Source organism: Sceloporus undulatus, unplaced genomic scaffold (assembly GCF_019175285.1).
Source record: "Sceloporus undulatus isolate JIND9_A2432 ecotype Alabama unplaced genomic scaffold, SceUnd_v1.1 scaffold_17, whole genome shotgun sequence".
In the NCBI taxonomy this organism is placed as follows: domain Eukaryota; kingdom Metazoa; phylum Chordata; class Lepidosauria; order Squamata; family Phrynosomatidae; genus Sceloporus; species Sceloporus undulatus.
The window spans coordinates 1,963,136-1,986,756 of NW_024802939.1; the positions used below are offsets into that span (position 1 = coordinate 1,963,136).

The 23,621-nt window shown below is 38.4% G+C and overlaps 1 protein-coding gene across 5 annotated transcripts in view; it reads left to right on the forward strand.

Moving 5' to 3' along the window:
* Positions 1-23,621, forward strand: part of LOC121917413 (zinc finger protein 521) — a 398,352-nt gene that overhangs the window by 311,602 nt on the left and 63,129 nt on the right. For 4 of the 5 annotated variants that reach the window (XR_006101026.1, XM_042443354.1, XM_042443355.1 and 1 more), the window contains exon 6: positions 7,809-7,874. The exons of the other annotated variant lie outside the window; for it this stretch is intronic. Coding sequence is in view for 3 of the 4 variants with exons in the window: in XM_042443354.1 (XP_042299288.1) it covers positions 7,809-7,874 (66 nt within the window). In the remaining variant the exon portion in view is untranslated. The remainder of the gene's footprint in view (positions 1-7,808; positions 7,875-23,621) is intronic. 5 annotated transcript variants of the gene reach the window in all.

Here is a 23,621-nt window from a genome sequence, read left to right on the forward strand (position 1 = left end):
TGTGACAATTTGTTCGTAATGTATGGATTAGTTTTTATTTTCTTTAACCTCTTATCATGGTGTTAGTTGTGTTTTATTTTTTTTAAATTCTCAGCCTGTTGTTAGCTATCTAGAGTCTACTTTCAAGTGGCCAGTTATTATTTGTGTACAATCTGAAGTCATCTGCTAAAATGTTGATCAGGCAAAAACAGTATTTAGTAAATGCCCTATCATCCTATTTCTTTTAGAAAACTTATTGGTTAAGAAGTTCAAGGTTAACCTCACATATGCTTGACGTCTCTATCTAGTAGTTCTTGTAGTATTAATCTACATGAAACTAGCACATCTATTTTACCTGCACTGCACAGCTTTGAGTGTCACATGGTGTTTAAATAAAAAAAATAAATCCAAGAACATGCAGTAGCTTGCATTTTACTGCCAGAGCGAAACTTCACCATCCTACCGAGGGAGCTTTTTGTAATGTTTGTAATGTGCTGCTTTCGTGCTTTAGCAAAGAAAAATGTCACTGCTGGGCTTTATTTTTAACAGACTTTTTAAACATCAATTAATGCAAGCAAATGTAGTGGAGGGTTTCTGGCTTGTTATTTATATGGGTGTGCAAGAGAGAAAGAGAGGCAGCTAGGGAGAGCAAGGTTATTTTATTTTAAACTCCAAACTATTGAAGAATAGTGTGTGTGTGTGTGTGTGTGTGTGTGTGTGTGTGTGTGTGCCTGAAAGGCACAAATGGTGGTCAGATGCCAAATGTCCACCAAAAATCAAGAGGAGCTTAGGCCTTTAACCATGTCTTCTAATATATAATGCACAGTGTGTGTTTTTCTTGTGGTATAGTATTGCTAGCTATAGATGGTGTAGGCAAACCTAGCAAAGTTAAAATGTCACTCGAGGACCACACAGTTGAATCAACTAATGAAAATAAATAATTTGACAAAAGTTCAAGGATGAAAGTTTCAAAACAGGGCATTATCCCTCCCCCCAACACAGATATACACAACCACATGCATACACAACGAGCAAAAGAACACTAGAATATCTTTTGTTCCATATTAGTCACACTTGTGGTCCCCCTACCCATTAAAAATTGGAAATAACATATAAATAATTTCAGCTGTTCCTAACCTAATCTTAGGATGTAAAGAAGCTGTATTTTTATTTTGTTTTAGCTTTTAAGAATTTTTGTCCTGTTTATGTTGGGTTAATTTACAATTCAAGGTACTGGTTATATCCTACAGAGCCCTACATGGCTCAGGTCCACATTATTTGGCAGACCGTTTCTCCTGGTATGAACCTGCCCGGACTCTGAGATCCTCTGGAGAAGCCCTTCTCTCCATCCCAACACCTTCACAAACACGTTTGGTGGGGACACGAGAGAGGGCCTTTTCAGTGGCTGCCCCTAGACTCTGGAACTCCCTGCCCAGGGAGATAAGAACGGCTCCCTCCTTGATGGCTTTCCGACGGCAGGTGAAGACCTACCTGTTTAAACAGGCATTTAAGGAATCACTATAAGAACAGGCAGGAATGTTGGACTAGTTTAATCATTCTGTTTAATGCATGTCATTTATCTATTTATTTTTAAAATGATTTAATTATACTTTTTGTTTGTTTGTTTTTTAATTGCTGTGAAGCGGCTCTGAGTCCCAGTCCTGGGAAAAGAGCGGGATATAAATAAATAAAATAAATTAATTTAGTAAGCTATGATCTGCTTTACTCGTTACTTAACCCTGGGGTTACCAACTCAGGTAAGATTGGACTTTGGCTTCTGCACTTTTTCCTGTCCTTCCTATTCATTGTAGATAGAATAGCGCACTAGGTGACCTTTCTGTTTATCAGATGGCGTTTCCTTGAAAGATACAACTTGTTTTCCTGTAAATTAGCCTCAGAGGATCAACAAGATTCCTTATGCAATTAAATGTGGAATCTCTCTACCTCAGCCAATAAAGCCCACTTATAGGTAAGGGAGAAGAGGAGGAAGGAAAGAAGAAAGAGCATCCTTTTCTTCTTCTTCTTTTTTTTGGCGGGGGGGACAGTTTTCATGTTATTGTTGTGCATCACATCCATTTTGCATAGAACTAATCCTTTTCTTGAAGTTAGAGAAAGGTTTGATAGCTGCCTATACCTGTATTAACATATTGAATGGATAGTGAAGTATGTAATTTTTTTCTGTTGCTAGTAGTAGTCTAGATGAAACAATGGTTTGACTCAGTAGATGGCAACTTTGTATTCGTATTGCACCACTTGTCAGGGTGACCAGATGCCCTAACCAGGCACCACCAAATGTAAGACATTCAAGAAAAATGTAGGATGTCACTAAATAAAAACTAATAACACTCATATAAATGTAAATTCAAATTTCTTAGTCATGCTGAAAATGGAGGGCATTTTGAAATTCCTCCTGGACAGAAGGCTGAAATATAGGATGTATCCTGGAAAAGGAGGATATCTGCTCACCCTGATGCCCCAGAAGCCCCAACCAGTATTGCCATTGATTAGGTATTCTGGAAGTTGTAGCCCAACAATATCAGGGGGTACGGGATTGGAAATTGTACTTTTACAAATCTGTGATATGGAATTTGAACCTATCTTTCCAGTCTAAGTCTGTCACCACCATCACCACACCCACCCACCCCATCAGTATCTTTACTTTTATCTCACCGTTTCCCCAAAACTGGAACTCAAGCCAGCTAGCAAAGGAAAATGCACACAATATAGAAGATAGGGGCAGCCACTGAAAAGATCCTACCCTGTGTCCTCATCTATGTCGCCATGCCTGTGAATAGTGGGACTGGTAGATGGATCCCTAGGATCTCAGGGCCTAGGCAGGTTCATATTGGGAGTTACAGTCTGTCACATTGTACTGTGGTGTAATACATTAATATAGACTGTGCTAGACTGAATATACATTGTGAAGGCGAAGGCTTTCATGGCCAGCATCCATAGTTTTTTGTGGGTTTTTCAGGCTATGTGGCAAAGAAACTCTTCTAGAACATGGCCACATAGTCTGAAAACCCCACAAAAAACTATGAATATACATTGTTTAAACTTTGAGGCCAAGATTTTGTATACATTTAGCATTTCACAAATATTTGCTAATGTAGTTACTCTGGATCCCACATTTGAGCTCCAAAGCATTGACTCTCTCATTGTGCAGCAGGCAAAAAGCTCACTTTCCACCAATTCAAAAGTCAGAAGAAGGGCCCTGTGGATGCACAAGGAACAATTGGGTTCACTAGATATCCTTACATGCTTCCGTGAAAGCACAATGGTAGTGCAGTGCTCCAACAGGATTTGGCCCCAAATAGCAACTTAAATTATCTTGTACAGGAGTTTATCACACAGCAGGAAAATTAAATATGTATTGTAGCTAAGGCTTCTTTATAATCTTCATTATAGTCCTAAGAAATATTTAATAATGAATGTCTCATTTCTTTTCTTCTCTTTTCTTTTTTTCTTCTTTTTTATTGGCTAGAACTGATACTAGGAATCATAGGGTGAGTGTGTACTCATCCCTCCTCATTTACGGCTTTGACTTTTGCAGATTTGATTATTCATTCATTTTATTAATGTGTTCCCTCTAAGAATATGTAGGTCCTCCAGCTCAATTCTTTGGTCAATTTTAATACAAGTCGCATTGAAGGACATAGAGAATCCTAGAGGAAAATCATCCAATGCAATTCTGTGGTCAATGTCTGGCAGATGTTGACCACTGAGTTGCACTGGAGGACCTAGAGATTCCTAGAGAGGTGTTCTCTCAAGTAAAAACATAGTGTTTTTTTTGTTATCTGTGGTTTTTCCACATTCACGAGGGTCCTGTGCCCATATCCCCAGCCAATGTTGCAGGATGAGTGTATTTTCATTACTGGTTTTCCTTAAATGATGTTTGTTGGCTTACAGATGCCTCATTTGTCTTTCAGTAGTCCTAAACGTCCACATTAGCAGATGAATTTGTGTTTGGATGAACTTTCATGAAATATCACGATTTCTAACTGAGTTAATGATAATAAAGGGTAAAGGACAAACTATTGTAACCCTGTCCTGAAAACCATTATGTTTGTGTTTCTGCTTTTGCAAAACACTGTTATAGGGAAAGAGAGACAATCTGTTATTTTGCTCTAATTTGTGTAGAATGCTCATTGAAACGTAAGCGATGTTATCGCTTGTTACGGCTATAATGCCACATGCATACAGGATGATTTAAAACAGAAAGTATGATGAATTGTCATTATGTATATTGAATGCACTGGAATAGTTTTCTACATATCAAAGTAATCTCTGCCATTTGACCCTTCTTAAGTACAGTATGGGCACCTGTTGGCTATTATACAAATAGAAGAATTTCCATGCTTTTTGCACTATGTATGAATAGAAAAAGAGCACTACCTGATCTTTCAAAAAAGGGAATATTATACCCCATAGTCTCCATCAAAACAGGGTTAGGACAGTGAGACCCCCAGACCAAATATAATCTCCCAAGGCTTTTCAGAGAAAAGATTTTTACCTGTTTACTCCAGAACTGTAAGGCCATGGATTACCATGGGACAGCAGGGAAGCAGGTGTGAGTCACATGCCAGTTTTATTTTTGCATTTGCATGTTATCTTGCAAGCAGTGAAAATACTTGATTTTTTTCCACATGTAAACAATGTGAATTTGTCGCTTACAGACAAATTGAAAAGCCTCATGCTCTGTTCTGTTGCTTACATTACTGATAATTATAGTATATAATGCTAGGTCATTAATCTGGCCATAGCAGATGTGAATAGGATGACCACTTGCATGTTAATTTAAAAATGATTTCTCCCAAACACTGGATTATTTTTCCTATTTAAAGACAAGTTACAATAATACTTATTACTTTATTCCCATTGTGCTTGTAGAAATGGGACAAAATAATCCATATCTGGTTAAAAAAAAAAGAAATTATTCCTGGCTGGTTGCTACCCATGGTTAAACAAATAGAATTTTCCTATGAATTGGCATCATCAAGCTATATCTCCCCTTCATGTTTGCCTTGTCTGTCTATCTTGCTTAAAATAAAACCCTCTGAGGGAAGACTGTGTTTTTCCTATGTAACATGTGGCATCATCCTGGCACAAGCTAAGTACCACAAAGCAGCTGCAATAGTAATATAGCTGGCTCTCTGTATCCACAGATTTGTTATCCATGGATATAACCATCCACAGTTTGAAAATATTCAAAAAATATATACATTCCAAAAAACAAGCCTTGATTTTGCCATTATATATAAGAGACACTGTTTTACTGTGCCATTGTATTTAATGGGAATTGAGCATCCACAGATTTTGGTATCCACAGGGGTTCCTGGAACCAAACCCCAGTATATACCAAGGGCCTACTGTAGTTGTCCTCATTATGCTAACTGCACATGGTGTTTTTCAATCCCCCTCACTTGTCATTGATAGACCCTAGAGTAAATTTTACCCACTTTATTCTGAACTCCTTCCCCCAGTCCTGGTGGTAGAACATTGTTTGTCTTCAGTGACAGTAGAACCATTGATATGCATAAGAATGTAGGATGATAATTTGGAGATCTCTGGTAATGATGTACATTCTTAGTGAAATTGTATTTGGGTGAAATTAGAGCCTGAAGGAAATGGGGGAGGGGGGAGGAGTAGAGGGAGGCAAAGGAAAATCTCAGTTTGATCTAGGTTCAAGTTTTATTGGATGAACATTCAAAAGCATTTATCTCTAGACAGAACCCTGGCAATTTGCTGCAGCTCCAATGGCAATAATAATAAATGCATTTTTTACAGCCAAATGGTTCAAGCAGCCAACAACGTTACCACTATATAATTAATAACAATAAGCAATTAAAGAGAACAGCAGGTTACAGTGATGAAGCACTGAAATATTTTAGCATGCACACAAAAAAAGAAATCCAGAACAGTTAAGTGAAAAATGAGTGGATTGGGTCAATTTATAGTCCTTTCTCTAATGGAGAAAGGGTGCATATCCCCACTTTGCTGCTGCTGTGAAACCTCCACTTATTCCAGTGGGGGTGTTGTGTGGGAATCTTGTGCAAGCTTCACTGGAATAAAAGCAGTACAGCAGACTGGTGGAGGATTGCACCCAAAACCTGCAACTTTGGATGAAAAATATGCTATATTGTTTTGACATATAAGTTAATTAATTTCAGTATTTTAGAATCTCAAAGTCATGCTGATTTCTGGAGGGATAATTTTTTTTACACAAGACTGAATCGTAACAGAGGTGTTGTGGCACTGTAAAATTTAAAAATCTTTGTAGTAAAGACTTGAAATCTACCCAGTTCCCAAGACACATTAAAAAAAATGGAGCTCCCCCTAAAAAGCTCAAAATGGATTTCAGCTGATGCAACACATGATATCTTGCTTCCCAACCCTTCACATATCTCAAAACAGGGGGAAAATGGGGGGAGAAAGACCAAAAATGAAACTGGAAGTGGTATGATGTCATATCACGAAGTCTCCTGTTGATACTATCCATGCACGCAGGATGTGATGGTCAGAAAAACAGGAAGTGTACTCTCCAGTCTTCTTCAGTTCTTCTGAGAAAAAGAACTACAAGGCTCAGCGGCTATGGCCAGCCAGCCTGCTGCTATCCTCAAACAACTGCTGCCTGAGGCAGTTGCATTACTCTATCTAATGGTGGGGCTAGCACCAAACCCTGGAAGGAAGCAGTGAGTCCAGTGATCTAGAGAAACTATCAAGATCCATGCTACTTAAAACCACTAATTAATTGAGAACTAACCCATAACTTGATTAAACTGGATCAAGACGTATATAATCTCATTTATGTCAGTAATTCTGCACTGGTCTAAGTCCAGTGTTCTGCATTCTCTGTTATGTTCTGTGTATCTGTTCTATGTTATGATTGTTCCTCAACAGATTTGCAGCTCAGTCTTTAAACATTTTAAAAGTAAATCTTACTGGAATAAGTTGAACTCCCTTTCAAGAAACTTCTGTGGGGTATTTTATTTATATTATTCTATGATTTTTTTTTTTTACATTTGTAACAAAATAGTCAAGTTTCTCACAGTAAAACAAAAAGGCACATAATATTTAGCTAATTTAATACGTGATTTAATATTTAACTAATATTTAGCCCTCCCCCAGCTTAACTTTGATATATAGTTGAAATCCTTGACAGAATGGATCTTAGTTTTAAAGTCTAGATTTAAGCATCATTTTGAGAGAGATGTGGCAACTTTGAGTGTACTTTTTCCTCCCTTTTTAAAGAGATAAATTGTGAAATAGTTTTCTACATGTTCACATGGTATATTTCAAATTCTACTTTACCTACATGCACACTACCCCACTTATGACACTCATAGGCCCGAAACAGTTTATCCTACCACTAGTTTATCCATTGCATTGGTCATACCCAATGCAGCCAAAGAAAGGAGTGATGTAACAGAACAGCTTTATGTGATACTATACAGATATTACACCTAATATATTATGACTAAGATTAAGAAATCCTTAGAAAATTCAACTCCATTCAGTTTTACTAATTTATAATGTTTAGAAGGACAAATGGTATTTCTGTGGTGACCCAAGTTCTTTGTAAAACTTTTTTGTTTTTCTTCAAAAATAGATTTAAACAATAATTTAGACATTTAATGCACATCTGAGCAAAACTTTCTTGATGTGCATAGTATGCAGTTTGCAAAGCTGTGGAATTCGTACTGACTGACTACTTGTCTCAATGTTAAAGATGTTTTCCCTGTAGAACAGGTAGCATTTGGTTTATGCTGCATGAAGTATCCATGAAGTATCCTTTTTCAATTTTACCAATTTGTGTTTTTTTTGTGTAGAACTCGATGGTAGATATACCAGTACTTCCACCAGTTCCAGAAGTCCCAGACGGGTGGGAAATACTAGTAGGTATTTAATATCAAACAACAGAGAAAGTTGTCTCTTGAAATATAACCAGTACTTTAAACAGCATTACACTCAACACAGTAAGATGGAATTACTTTCAAAAGTGAGAGACACAATGCTTTAAAATAGCCCATAACCTTTTGAATCTTAAAATAAATTTTCCATAATGTCAATGTAATCTTTATTAATAGCACTTCTCCCTTCAGAAACATGCACCTATATCATGTAGTTTTAATTGCTCATTTTATTATAATTTTATGTAATTTTATGTTGAAGGGCAATACCAGAAACGTCTGTTTCAGTGAGAGAAATGTTATACAAGCACACAGTTAGAAACCTGGAACTTGAGGGGATGTCTACACAAACCTAAAACATTGATTGGCTTGCTCCCTGAGGAATTTGGAAATTGTATGAGTTCTATGAACAAAGGGATTAATTTCTATTAGAGTATCCTTGTAATCTGAGTATTGTCATAAAACGTCAGTATCCAAGATGCCTAGGGAAAGTCAGGGCACTTAAAATGGTTTAATAGCTGCTTGCAGTGTAGATGCACACCTAATTTAACTATCCTGTAATTTTGAATACTACCTAAGTTCTGATCCTACATTTACTAAAGCATGTTTCTACTTATACAGTGTGGTGGTGCTTCTAGGAAATATTTTCAAGTCAAAATAGTATTTTTTCAAATTCAGTATCACATGATTTTCATGAATTACAGATTGTTTCCCATGCCAGTGTCTCTCTTTAGGTAATACCATAATCAGTGGAAAAAGTGATATTGAAGGACAAATATACAGTAGTACTGAAGGACAGATATTGAAGGACTGCTGTGACATAGGCAACAACTGAGGGTAGGGAGAGCAGAAGCATTAATACTGCCCTATGTTGCTTGTCAGAAATGTCTCACTGTCTTCAGTGTTGATGGTGTAGGCCATCACTGTTAGCTGCTGAATTCCATGTCAAGTGAGGCCATCACTATTTTGTGGATAGGGTTAAGCACTTTGGATAACTTTTTAAAAGTTTGGACTAAAAGTCAGAGTGGATTCCCCACTCCACTGATACGGGCATGACTACTGTAAGCCATAAAAGAGAGGTACACTTTAATTTCCTAATTTTTGCTGCATTTTCAGAAAAATGAAAAAAAAGTCAATTGTTCTACTTCTTCAAAAATTGTTATCTAGGCATTAAAAAAAAACACCCTTTCACGTGTCTATAAAATAATAGAATAGCAGCAGTTCCCAAATGATGGGTCATGGTCAATGTTGGTAAGGTTGCCAAGGGTTCAAAACACACTGCAGAAATAATCTAGTTTGAGCGTGCTTAATGCTTAATGCTAGGGAATTATGGGAACTGTAGTTTTGTGTCACAATAAACTACAATTCCCAGGATTTCCTAGCACTGAGCCAGGGTAGTTAAAATGGTCTCAAACTGGATTATTTCTGCAGAGTGTTTTGGACTTAGCTTACACAAATATATCTACCATTTGGTTAGAAGAGGCCATAGGTTACTTTTTCCAGTTTACTACTTAAATGAAGGACTGCATCACACACAAGACGCATAAGAGAGCATTATCCCCATTGCAATCATCTCCTGCTCCTGGCATCATTTTTCTGTTGTACAGAGAAATACTCTCTAGTACCCTTTCCTACTGACACTTGCAGTTCCAAAATGGCAAAAGTAGCCCTGTAAAAATGGCACTATATTAGCAGGCTTTAGGAAGAAAAGTCCATTGCATCTGCTGCTGAAGCAAAGCTACTGTATCCCAACAAATTGCTGCCCTAGGCATTTATCTAGGACTTATCACTATAAGTCCAGCTTTATCAAAAATGATAAGTAAGACCTGCCACTGTCTTCCACATTAAGTGTCAGTGTTTAGAGTGGGGTGAGGATGCAATCATGCCAATTCTGTCAGTTTGAAAGTTAGATTCCAGTCAAATCATTTCAAGTTATATATTTTTTTTAAAAAAAGAAGGAAATATATAACATTGTTTTCCCTTGGAATATTTCATACGACACAGGTTGAACTAGCAAGAGTGTAACATGATTTTGCAATGCAAGCCAACTTCTCCTTTTATGCCACAGTCTATTTCTGACTGTCAGACACTAGAAGCTTACAATGGAGGAAGCTATCATGATGATTCCCTGTTTGTGACAGAACATTAGACTAGAATTACCCTCTGTATGCCCCAGCATGGCACTTCTTGGGAAGAGGCCACAGCTCAGTAGCACAGTGCATGTTTTATGTGGAGAAGATCCCATGTTTGAGGAAGGAACTTGAGCAACAAAGTTGGAAAAGATCTCTGACTAAAAACATCCACCAGTAAGAATGAATAGCATTTGGTGATATGGACGTATTGTCTTGACCCCATATTAGGCAGCTTAATGTATTATTCTTCATGATCTCACAACCAAATTAAAGCTAAATCAAGTGTACATGGTATCTTCAGACTCAAAGTGGCAAATCATATGTTTGATTTTAATCACATGTTAAAAGGTTTTTATGAAAAGTTGCAGAGTCCCACAACGTGCTAGTTTTCTACATGGCAGCTTTTTTTCACAGTAGAACATTCAGACATCTGTCACTTACAGCATAAAGTGGAATGATCCAAAAAGGAGTTAGCATGTAGTTTACTTGTATTTTGTTCTTCTTCTTGTTCTGCACATTAACCTTTCTTCTAGAGAGAGGTGAAAGCAGAAAGTTTCTCTGTATTCCTCTATAGTTAATGTTAGCTTGTTCCAACATCCAACAAGAGAGGGTTGCACTTTTTTTAGCCTATATTCTGGGCTTCTTTTTCTCCTTGCAGTAGCAGCTTCTTCTAGTACTGTAAACATTTCCCTCCAGTAAATCCCAGCTGAATATTTGAATTTAGCATCTCCATTTCCTTACTGCTATATCCCTAAGTTGTTTTTGGTTTTGGTGATAATTCCTGAAAAATTGTAAATGGCAGGATGCCCTTTACAATCAGTAAGGGATGATGAGCATATGCTGGAAGTCTTCAGGCAATGTTAATTTCTGTACATGGTTTTTAAAGTGTCAATGTGCACTTCTCATTCGAGCAGGATAAGTGTTGACTTAATGTAGCTGTGAACAATTCAAAGTGCTAGAAAACTGCAGGAAGAAAAGGCCATTCCATGTTGAAAGAAGACAACAAAATTTGGCCAAGAACTGTTGTGAGAGGATGGTGCTTCAGGGTAGCTTACAGGAAAGACTTGTCTTTGAGGCCGCAGCAGAACCACTGAAGTGCAAGAGAGATCCTCGGGAATCTTTCTATGTGATCAGCCAAAAACATGCTTCATCCACATTTTATCCTTTATATGGTAGTTATATAAGCCCACCCTGTGACTATGGTGCAGTGTCCCATAAACACAGCACTGATGTAGGGGGGAAACCGTTATGTTTCAGGATATGTGTGACAGTTCTGCATACTATTATTCATGCTTCCTTTAAAAAGAAGTGGGAAAGTATCAATAGTTTGCATACAGCCAGTTAAGAATTTCTTAAGAACCTTTAAAAAACAGCAAAAATAAAGGGTTTACAAAATGGCATCGCAGAAGAATGTAGAAGAAAAACAGTGGTCAGCTTCTCTAATACTTTAATGCTACAATCATATGTGTATGTAGTTGGAAGTGAATGCCAATAAATTCACAAGGATTTCCCCTAAGTCGGGCTGCAATTTATGTGACCAGTGAGATGCACGTGGCCCTTTGGAAATCGCATGTGATTTTTGGAGTCCCCTCTCTTGTAAAAAAAAATCCCAAACCCCTCCCATTTCAAAAGAAAAAACCTTTTTACAAGACAATGTATGCTGTTTTAGGGTGCTCTTCACCCTGAAACAGCAACCTCTCCCTAAAAGAAACACCTGAAAGGGCAATAGTGGTGATGCTTTTTCATTTCTGATCAACAGAGTATGGCTGAGAATATTGTAATTGTTCTTTGTTTACACCAAGTATAACTGTTTGGTTTTTTTTTGGAACGTCTTGTTTGTTCATTAATTATTGCGTACATTTCAGAAATGCCTCTGTCTGTAGCAGGCAACTGCTGTATCAGAACCCTCTTTTCCCTCCTTTGGCAGCAATAAGTTTCACCTTTTGTAGTATGATGTAGGCTGATATTATGTATAAATTTGCATACCTACAAATACAGTGACCACTTGAGGTCACAGCAAAGGGAGCTATGCTTTGGCGGGCAACAGGGCAGAGAAGAAAACAATAATCTTTCTGACTTTCTATACCTATTCCTGTTTTCGCTCTGTAAAATGAGGAATTTACACAAGCAAATGGAAAAGAATTACAACAGACTCAGGGCATTTCATCTGCAACTTAGTGCTTTGTAGCCCACAGGTGATGCCTCACAGCGCCTCTTTCCTTTCCTCTTCACCTCTGCTAAGTTAGAATATCATGTGTCTTCTACACCCAGAGTCTAATCATATTTTTTTCCTTAAGTAAAAAAGTAGGGCAATGATCCAAAAGGCTACTTAGGTCTGTTTCAGAGCTGACTATAGCCCCCCATTTTGTAAATTAACTCTCAATGGGACATTCCTCTCCGGTGACCTATACAATCTGCTTGCAAGATCTTTGAGTTTTCGAAATGGGACTGTCCAGACTCTCGGGCTACTTGCATTTTCCTTAATTCTCTTCTGTCTATGGAGATGTTCTTGGTTGCAGATGAAGAGAGGAGGAAAACATCTTAGTTTGGGGAAGAAGAGGTCAGGGAAAAAACATCATCACCAGTCTTAATGTTGTTATGTTGTTGTTGTTGTTACTATTATTATCCTATTATTTCATTTATATTTCTGACTTTTCCCATAATGGCATCAAAGTTGCTCAACAAAAGTATAACACAGATAAATAAAAACACTACAAAACAAAGCGTTGATTTCTCTTGAAAAAGTACATTACATAATTAATAAAAGGTATTTATGCTAATACGCAGACTGGTGTATTTTGTTCCTGCTCTAACTCCTGATTCCGTGGAAAAACACTCTGTAAAGTTCAGGTTTCAAAGCAGTGGGGAGCTTGTGTGAGGGAATAAAGCAAGATGGAGAACTGAGTAAAATCCAGGGAAACCAAGTAAATTCTGTCAAACAAATAGGATGCTAACATCTACATACTAGTATGATAAATGTGAATTATGTGCGAGAGTTTGAAAAAGCAATTCGGTAGATGCATGTCTGATCTTCTGCACACTTGACTTTTACATAATCCTAATCCATTAACTAATCTGATATGAGCAAGAAGCTGACTGAAGTCACAGTCTGGCATAAATGACATCACTGGAGAAGTGTACATGAATAAACTACGGCCATGGCTGGAGGGAAATTTAATCCTGTCAGCATACTCACCTGTAAAGGGACTGGAACCTTTGAGGTTCCCAGCCTTCAACGCTGTTCTATCAGATGGCACTGAAGTTTGGCAGGAGAATCATAATGTTGGTTGCACGCTTGCATTCAGGTTAGTCCTCATCTGTGGAGGAGAAAAACTGAGGAGGAAAGTATCTGTTATTGGTAGCACTTTTCTTCCTCTTTTTTGCCCGAGAGGTCACAACCGTTCATATAGTAAAACTATGGTAACCCAAACACAAATTACTATACTTCATGTACTACATCGTTATCTGCCAGTTGTACTGAATCAGCCCTCATCTGCAATTATTAAATATTTGTTTACTAGCACGAACTAGTATGCACAAATGCCATCGAATTGTCACTACTCCAAAAAGCAGCGATGCACCCCATAAATAAAAAGATAAACTCACAAGTTCATTGAACTGGACGTGGTACAATTTATTCCTGACAACAGCAACAAACGATCAAGGAGTGGGGTGGGGAGGGGAAATTGCTGCCAGGTTATGCCCTCAGCAGCATCCTCCTATATCTGTTAAATGTATGTGTGTGCAAGATCGATAGATAGAGATAGATGATAGATGATAGCTAAAAAAATTACTACAAGCTTCTGCTGCCCTATGAGGAAGCGTTAGACGCCAGCTCACGACGGCAGAGATCACATACAGAGCCTTAAACGAGGGCCCCCCCCTGCAGGCTATTTAACTTTTATTGCAATGACAAGTGCCTAAAACACCCGCAAGGAAATGCACTGCCAGAAGAAACCTCCTTATCCAGCATACCCTACCTGGCATATTTTCTCTGTGCCAGCTGTCATAAGCTTAACTTAAAATTTCCAGAAGGAAGCCATGCAAATCTTCTGCTTCTGGGTTTGATTAATTTGAAGCGCACCCGTGCACAGTGTGATGTATGTGGTGAAGAACAGATTTGTTGTTTCTTTTTCTTTGTTCTGTGCAACATTCTTACTCATTTTATTAGTTAGTGTTTTAAGAGAAGCATGCTTTTTTCACTTTTTTTTTTTTTTTTGGCTTTGCTTTAAATGTATGGTATCCTGAATCTTTGGTGTGAACAAGAAAGCTTTCTGGTATCCTTAAGCAGAGCTACTCTTCCTCCCCTTATTAATTACTATCCCCACTATAGCCTCAAGGTCCTTTCTTTTATTTTTTCAGCTACAGGCATTCTCGCATTCACAAACTTGATCCTCAAACCTTCCATGCTTGAGCTGCAGCCCCTTTGTCCCCTCCTCTTACCCTGTCCATCTCTGCCTCGCCTTAGTCTTTCTTCCACAGCTGTTTGTGCAGCTCTTTCTTTCCCCCTGGGAACAGTGTAGGTTGTCCTACTTTACAAAACAGTTGCTAGGTAAGATGCAGCTCCCAGCTTGCTGTCTGACAGGGTTCAATCCCTTAGCTATCTCAGACAATGTCCTTCTGATGTCACTAGTAGTTATACAAATAGTTGTTGTTTGATCTTGTCAGGTAAATTACACTATCTGCTTAATAAAACAACACTACCACAGCTGTACTGGTGTGTCACTCCCAACGTTGTTTGATGCCAAAAAGGTGCTGTTTTTTCTTTAAACAGCATTTCTTTCTCAGCATTCCAACTATAACACTATTGCACATACCTGTTTAAATAACACAGGCATGCAATAATGACAAGTAGCTATGACTAGATTTGATAAAATGGATGGGAGATCAAAGGATGAATTAAATGACTTGCAGCCTGTAACCCATTATCGCCGTCACTTGGCCATTGCAAACTATAAGCAACTAAAACCCAGGCAAAATAATTAAATTTGTATCCTGGTTTTAGTTTGCACGTTCCCGAAATTTGAAATTATCCTTAGGGAACCAGGCAAAATACATGAAACCCGCTGCCTCAACGCACAGAATCCCTCTCATCCAACGGATATCTCCCTCAATGACTGTGTAATAACCTATTGAGAAACCAACCAAAACATTGTAAGGACTACTAAGAATGATCACACTAGCTCTCAATCCTCTTCTTAGCACTATAGTATGGGATCACAAACGTTCTGGGGGACTGCAGGACTTGGGCCCGGGTAGGCAACTTGATCCTCACCCATTTGGTCAGCTGGTGGCTCCATGTCAAATGACAACTTGAATTTGTTGTGGATTTTATCCGAGTTTAAAAAATCATCCAAGGTTCGAACCCCTCTCCAAATAGGTTCAGTACTTGGAAAGTCCATCTCAAGTCACTCGATCGGGCTAGTTACACAATACAATAATCCTCCTTCAGTTGAACAGACTGTGATCTGGCTACATGGAATTCCAGTAGTCAGGCTTTTTGTGGTGGTGGGGCATTCTTGAACACCACATAAAAAGGTTTGCACATTCGTCACACTCTGCCATCATTCTCTGCCTTCACATGGATTGAGATAGTGCACAGTTTGGCAGGTGAGTGTGAATAGAAGCAAACCGAAGCATTTTGCCATGAAAGTGAAGACAATTAACCACCGATGCCACTGTGCAGAACTCTGCCGCTATTCCCGTACATCACTTACAATTAGATTAGCCATCAACACCATCAATCCCCGCCAGCCCATGGACATTGGGAAATATTTCCGGGTACAATGCCCCTGAGTTTTACTTGGGCGTGCCCTAAAGAGACCGTCGCCAGAAGAGCCTGTTTCACACCCTGGGAAGAAACCATGGGACCAACCACACCCATACTGCATGTGCACCACTTGCAAGTGCGCTACAGAGTGAGCCCCTTATCTATTGGGGCTCAGCATACACTGGCTTTCCCTTTACGCAGCGGGATCCGGAATGGATCCCTGCATAAGGGGAAGTCACCTGAACTCCAAACCCTCTGCAAGGTACAGATGGCCTGTCTGCTCCAGTTCTGTGATGTTCAGTTATTGGTACTGGAGGGGAACACTGTCTCGGTTGCCACTCCAACGGGGACAAAATCGATAATCTAGTGTGCCCTATTCTCGTCATATATCTGCACCTTGTCTACCATTATGTTTCAACCTTCCGGGACCAGTGCAAAGCTAAGAGATCTTTTTCTTCTCACCCCCACCCAAGCGGTGTATGAAGACCAGGAAGGTTTCCAAACAGCTCAGAGGTAAAGGGAACTCCTATTACTTTAGAACACTGTTGGAAGTGAAGTTTACCCTGTTGCTTAGCCTAGGTTCAAGCCCATAAGCCCAAGCCACAAATACCAGTCCTTCTCTGCTCATCTCTTTCCTTTCCTGCCATCTGGATCCCCTGTCGGGGAAAGTGGGTGGATGGGGAAGACGCATACTTGATATTTCTCTTGTTTTCAGTTACAACCAGAGCCTGAGAGCGAGAGGGACTATCAACCAGTGCCAGTCTTCTAAATGATTTCTTGTTTTCTGCGGGCATTTTAACCTACCATTGCCTGCGTGGGATGCAGGAGAACTCTGGGATTTTCTGCTTTCAACAGCCCCAGCCAGCGGGACATTTTTAAGTCCCTCCCATCCAGGGAGTTCCAGGAACCCTCGATGATACCACAATCAGGAATAGGCACAAGTGGATATTTGATGAAGCTGTTGTAGCATAGACCCAATAAATGTGCCCTCAACTGCTTAAATGGTTCGGTGAACTAGATGGAAAATGTATTTATTTGTATTAAGATCCAATAAACCTATACGGATGAAAAATCATACATTGCATATAAGGCAGAGGACCACCTTCTATGCCTGTTGTTTTTAATTTGATTCAAATATGAAATTCATCTTAAAAAGAAATTTAGGGTAATTGCTCACAAAGTCGGCATGGGCGCATTAATATCGTTGGGTTCCAGATATGATGATCAAATGGTACTGAGAAAAAACAAGGATGAATTCATGAATGTCTTCATCTTAATCCAAAGTTTGTGTTTGAAATCTACAGTCATACTTTGTAACAGTGGATCAGGCAAGTTTCTTTGTTGGGTATTGGTCTCTGACAATGGTCCCACTAGCTGCTCAGAAGGATAGGAACATTCCCTTAAGCACTGCACAATCTACGGAGTTTAGCACATCATTAAAGCATGTGGAAGGACAAGAACCTACATCCATGCTTAGTCTACACTAGAGTCGCGCCTAGATTCCCTCAATATTGACTGGTAAATCAACTTGCAAGTAAATCGATGATTTCAATGGGTTACTCTATCTGGGAATAGCAACGGATTTAGGACAAGGACTCTGGATCCCTCACCATCATGATGAAGTTAAGAAATCCAGTCCCTGAACTGAAATGTTATCAAGTGCAACTCTGCAGTCCAGAATACTCTAAAGCAATCCACATTTAAGGGGATTTCACAAAATGTTCCGGGTATCCGAGTCTATCACTCATTACTGCACAGAAACACAAAACATCATTCTGCTAGGATTCTACTGTTCTACTGTCAGCTACAAAAGAAAAGTAGGGGACTTTCATGGGAGACAAAGCCCTCCATAGAATAGTAGTAATGAGAGGTGGTAACATATACTCACATTAGTACACTTTTCAGTCCATAGGATTTTAGTGTTTTGAATACTAATTAAGAACCAATACATGCATCTTTTAAATAAATATGTACATGAAAAATAAGGTATGTGCTGATTGCCAATTATATGCAATGATGGCTGGGGACACTGCATTTCTCCTTTGAAAAGACTGCTGCTGAAAAGTTTGAGATGTGTTTAACATTTGTAAACTCGAGACTCTAAAACTAAGGATTTTTTGCTTACCCGAAACTAGAAGGTTGTGAATATATGAATTTCAAGATAGATCTGCACATTTTATATTTCAATCACCACACCAAAACTACTTGTATTAAATAGTTTAACTGGAAAATGTTTATAATGTCTCTCAGTTAAATCCCTTCAATTAGGGAAATATAAACAGTTAAAATAGTAACCATTAAAGATAAAGTTTCTATGCATTAAAAACAACACACTGGTTAAATTCCCAATTAGTATTAAAACTAGAAGATCTCTTAGAGTGAGAGATTAACACATTGAATCAAGTAGATAAACAGCCAGTGCCTGGAGCTTGAAAATACTGGTTTACTTTCTCATGGAATTCTTCCTCATTTCAGTTCCTGGGACCTAACCATGCTTCTACTCTTATCTGCACTAATCTTAAGGCTTAACACCATATAGCTTAATACAGCATATAGCGTGATTAGATTTTGCAGATGTATGACACCTTTTTCCCAGAAAGAGCAGCAGACCTGACACTGTGGATCTATTAAACGGAAAGAAAGAGTATCTGGATCTCTCTTAGATTAGCGCGAATACATTTGTGCTGGACCTTTTCTGTTTAGAGGAACCGGGACTGACATCTACCTACATATTACATACAGTTGCACAGGCCTGCTTTGTTGTTTGGACAACAAGCTGTGTTGACTGATACCGATTTCTACTTTGCTTACTTATCTTAGATTTCTTTCACTAATGAGGGACTAAGGTGCTATAGTCAAGACGATTCCATAGTATGCATTTAAGCGCTTTTCTTGTGTTGACATTTTTTTTGGATTCCCAGTAGCACTGCACCTCATCTAGACATTGGGGAACAGGCCAATATTTCCTTGCGCTCTTTACCCATAAGCTTTTTGTGTTCCTATGCCTATTTCCTTTGATCACTACTGCATCTGGAAAGTGACAGATTAAAACAGAGTATTACTGGGCTATGGACTGACCTGGAGAAAACTAGCAGGCTGTCAGTTGTCCCAGCTAACTGCTGTCCATCATGAAATACCCTTGATTTTTCCAGACCACCGTTGTTACCAATTGGCTTGAAAAGTCATTATATTACCACACCTACAGCTCTTTCCACCCATTAACCATTTTTGTCTCGCTGCTCCTTGTAGCTATCTTACAAGATTGGAAAAAGTGAGAAGATGAAGACAAAGGCAGTTGTTCTAAAGAACCTGCCTCCCTACTCCGAATAGAGACGACTTAAAATGGAACGTCACAATCACAAACAAACTAAACCAAAGCAGTGAAAAAACTACATGGCACCATGTACCATTTAGGATAAATATGTAGCTGCCAGGAACACTCACATTCAAGAGGTTATTCTCACCCTGTCTCTGTACCACACCTTCACAAAGCTACATTCTCTTCAGCAAACTACAGGAAAAAAAAAATTACAACAGTGCTGAACAGCTTTTAAACAATTCAACTCTCAGAATAAACATTTGCTCTTAGCAAAGTGTGGAGAGACAGTAATTGGAAAAATACTGTCTGACTCATTACTTTAAAGATTGAAACTTCCAGAAGTCAATTCTGATTTAATACACTTAGAATCATTCTATTCAAGGATTTAATATGGTTGGCACAGTTTATCTTTTTTTAAATTACGCGTGTACTAGATGCGAAATAAGCAGTTCTATGGAATTTATAGCAACCACTTACTACTATGAGATTAAGATAAAAATACACATTGCACATGAGCTCGTAAAACACATTCCTCCTGCCATTAAACAAGGCAAACTGGACGGCCTTTGTTAGGCACTTAATGAACTCAAGTATTTCCACTCCAAAATTATTTTTTTTACATCTTTTCATGTTACGTGGTCGAGAAAACACACATGCCGCTACAATGAGGAAAGGCCATTCACAAAACAACTAGATCAGACTCTAATTGAAGTATTGGGTATTTTTGGGATGACAACTCCTATCAGATTTTTCACCGCTCTACCAGAGCACGTTTGTGGGTTGGCGGGTCCACAACTATCAAAACGAATCCCTTAGTTTGTCCTATCAAACACAAGAAAAAAACGAAAAAAAAAACCGAATTGGGGAATGTTTACCTATGAAAATATGCTTTCATAGAATTATCAGACTCATTCAGCAGTTGGAAAGACGACTTGGTGCTGTCACCATTATTTTCTTGCAGGTTTGCATATCCTACCAATCATTCTACACTACCGTACACGTGCCCATAATAACTACATGTACAGACATGAAAGTACTAGAATATACTATCTAATATACTAGGTCAAATTAAACACAACATTGAACATCATTAAATTACTCTGATATATTACATTTGAAAAAGCGGTCCACTGTCCAGGACTTTATGTACAGATATTCTTCTCTCACCTGCACATGTCATCTGAGTAAGGGTTTGGCTTGTACAAGGATTTGACATCTTGTAGCCAAATTACTCTTAACTTCCCTGATCCTGATGTTACTACACAAAACAGCAAAAAAGTAGTTTTGCAAAAAGCCCAGGTAAAACCAGGCACTAATTTAAAGAACTGGCTGGGAACCATGTAAAATTTGTTAGCTCTTAGATACTGTTTTCCATTTACATAATACTATAACTCAGTAATGTATGGCATTATGATAAAATTGCCATTGTCCAATTCCATTGAGATAACTACATAACTATTAATTATAGACAATCTTTCAAATTTCAAATTAATGATTATATTAATTTGATTTGATTTAGTTAGTTTTCCCATCTATTGCATCCACCCAGTTGCTTCGATGGACCATTTCCTTGATTGCCTATTATGTGATTTTTTGACCTTGTTCTCCTAATATTCTGTGCATATTTGTCTTTTTAAACAAACCACAGAAACCATGGAATTAATTTGTTCATGATTGGCTCATTAAGTTATTAATATCCATTATTTTTTCTAGTGATCTTCACTTCGTTAGGCACGTTTACAGATGGGCAAAAAGTACGTGCACGTTCGACGTACATAGGGTTACGAACAAGGGCGTCCTTTATGGACGCCCCAACCCTCTAGTACGCGCTTGCGCCTACCAAAAGGTCTGGTGCCAATTCTAACATGGGATGCACCATTTTGATGTTGCGGACACCTAGTGGCCAGCACATTGCACAGAAGAAATGATGATGAAAGGAGAAATTGGCAATTGTGTGAAGCAATTTACGAGTAAAAAACAGAAGCCTCTTTTTTGAAGATTCTTTTTGCTGAGCTAAGGAGGAACCGAGGTGGGACACGGGGGATACTTATATGCAGAAATATGGAGCAGAGAAAAAAATTTTGGAAGTATGTAACAGAAAATTATTTAATAAATTTTCAAAATTTTTTTTTTTTTTTTTTTTTTTTTTGGGGCGGGGATGGGGAATTTTTCTTCTGGCGGTTTTCGTGTTTGTTTGTTTTTTGGTTGGTCTTTTCTTGTTTGATTAGAGAGACGTGGTTTTTTGGTTTGAAGGTTTTGTTTTGGGTTTGTGCGGGTGTTCTTTTTTTTTGTTTTTGGGTGATTTTGTTTTTTTTGTTTTGTCTTCTGTGTTTGTTTTGCTTTTTGGCTTGGATGATTTGCGGTTGCTTCGTTGGTTTTTTTTGAGGGGGGCTGGGGGTGGGGGTTTTTGAAAAAAAAATATGGGGTTGTATGGATTATTTGTTTTTTTGTTGCAAAAAAAAAAAAAAAAAAAAAAATCTCCAGCCCTGGGTTGTTTTCGATGTTTCTTCATTTTTTTGGTTTGTTTTTTTTTTGGTTGCTTTGGTGTTTTCTTGGTTGTTTGTGGTTGTTGGTGGTTTTTTGGGGGGCGTTTTTGGTTTGATTTTGTTTTTTTTTGTGGTTGTTTTTGTTGTTTGTTTGTTTTTTGTTTTGTGGTTGTGGTTTTTTGGTTGTTTTTTTTTTTTTTGTGCGGTGTGTTTGTGGCTTTTGTTTTTGTTGTTGTTTTTGTTGTTTGTTGTGGTGGGGTTGTGGCGGGCTTTTTTTGCTTTCTGGTTTGGGTTGTGGGCCAAAAAAAAAAAAAAAAAAAATAAAAAATATGCTCTAATAAATTAAGCAATTGAATCGGTTAGAATTCATTAGATTGCGTGCCTCCCTCCTACCACCACTCAGTTAAAACAGAAACTCCTTGCTGCCTTGGAGAGAAAAAATTAGCTGAGGAAATGTGGCCCCAGTCTCTGTTGTTACGGTAGAATATCTGTGTGAACTACCGCGGAGATAACCGGACCCCACGCAACCCGCACCACATGAGGATGTTCTGGAGAAAAAGCTCAGAAGTTGGGTTTGTTGCTTAGAAGGAGGGGCAAGTTTGAAACACGGAAAAAAAAAAGATGAATTTGGACTGCAAATAGGGTGGTAGGGAATGTCCATCTTTGTTAGAATTAAACAAAGTCTTCTCAGCAGCTAGAACTGGTTTCAGAATGTCTCATATGGACTGTAAGAAATAAAGTATTGGTTTTCTTTCTGCACTCTAACATTGTCACACAATTCTTTTTCTCGACTGATTATGTTCTTTATTGGTTTCTATAGATTATGTTTGGATTGTTTGCATATTTTAGCATTCTTTCAGGAAGGTTGAAAGGCCAGCTTTCCCACAACGGCCTTCTTTATGAAAGGAACAGTATAGGGTCTTCGGGATTGGACAGTGAGGGGTTGCACTCTCTTCAGCAACCTTCCCCCTATATTTGATGTATCCTTGGACTGATTTCTCTTGTATATTATTTTATATACCATATGCAATATTGGGGTGAGTGCTGCAACTTCATGATTCTTTAGTTTGTTTACTTAACACTTCTATTTATGCCTTTGATCAGTAAGGAAAAATTCTTTCTCATACTCTATCTCTTCAGTTAGTTCTCCTACTTGCTTTTCCCTGTCTTTTCCTCCCCAGGTCTCATGTTTGCTCTTATTTGCCCTCACCTCATCATCTTTCTTATGCCCAACACTTCATTTAGCCATTATGGGTGCCCGTATGTTAAGATTGGCTTGTTAAGAAACAGGTCATTAAGCTACTAGCGCCCACAGTAGGTATGGGAATCTGTAGCAGTCCTCCGTGCAAACCTGTTGCCTCCCATGGTCTTTGCAGAAATGGACTTCTTTGATTAACAGTGGGGAGCAAGGAAAGAAAAGGCTGTGGTTTGAGTCGTTGATTTAAAAATATTCTACATTTCATGCTTCAGGGATCTCAAAATTTACAGTCTTAATTTCACTGTGATTAGTGAATTCACTGATTTAGTTTTTGAGATACTGCCTTTTGTGTAACTTCAGTGGATCCGTGTATTCTAACTGAAAGAAATCATCTTTATTACCCTTTACCACACAGTATTGAAAGAGTGAGTGACAGTGAAGTGTATGTATTGGTGGGTGGAAAGTAAAAGCGAGATGTGATGAGTGACAAACACAAGATGTGCAGAAGAGATCTGTGTTGTTTGTGCCGGCCTTCCAAAGCATCCAATTTCAGATATACTGGGCTCCCACAATTCTCAGGGCAAAACCCCTTAGGGCTTGTAGTCCAGTAGAATAAAAAATACATTGACCGACGCCATCTAAAAGGACCAAAAAAGAGTCTTAGTGGACGGAGCCAGTAAACAAAAAGTGTATTCCCCTAAAAACTCAGTGAAACAATTTACTTATTATGTTATGATAATGATTGGTGAATTAATTTTCAAACTAACATTCCAAGCTTTTTATATCTATATCTAAAATATATATATATATATATGAAATAGTCATAT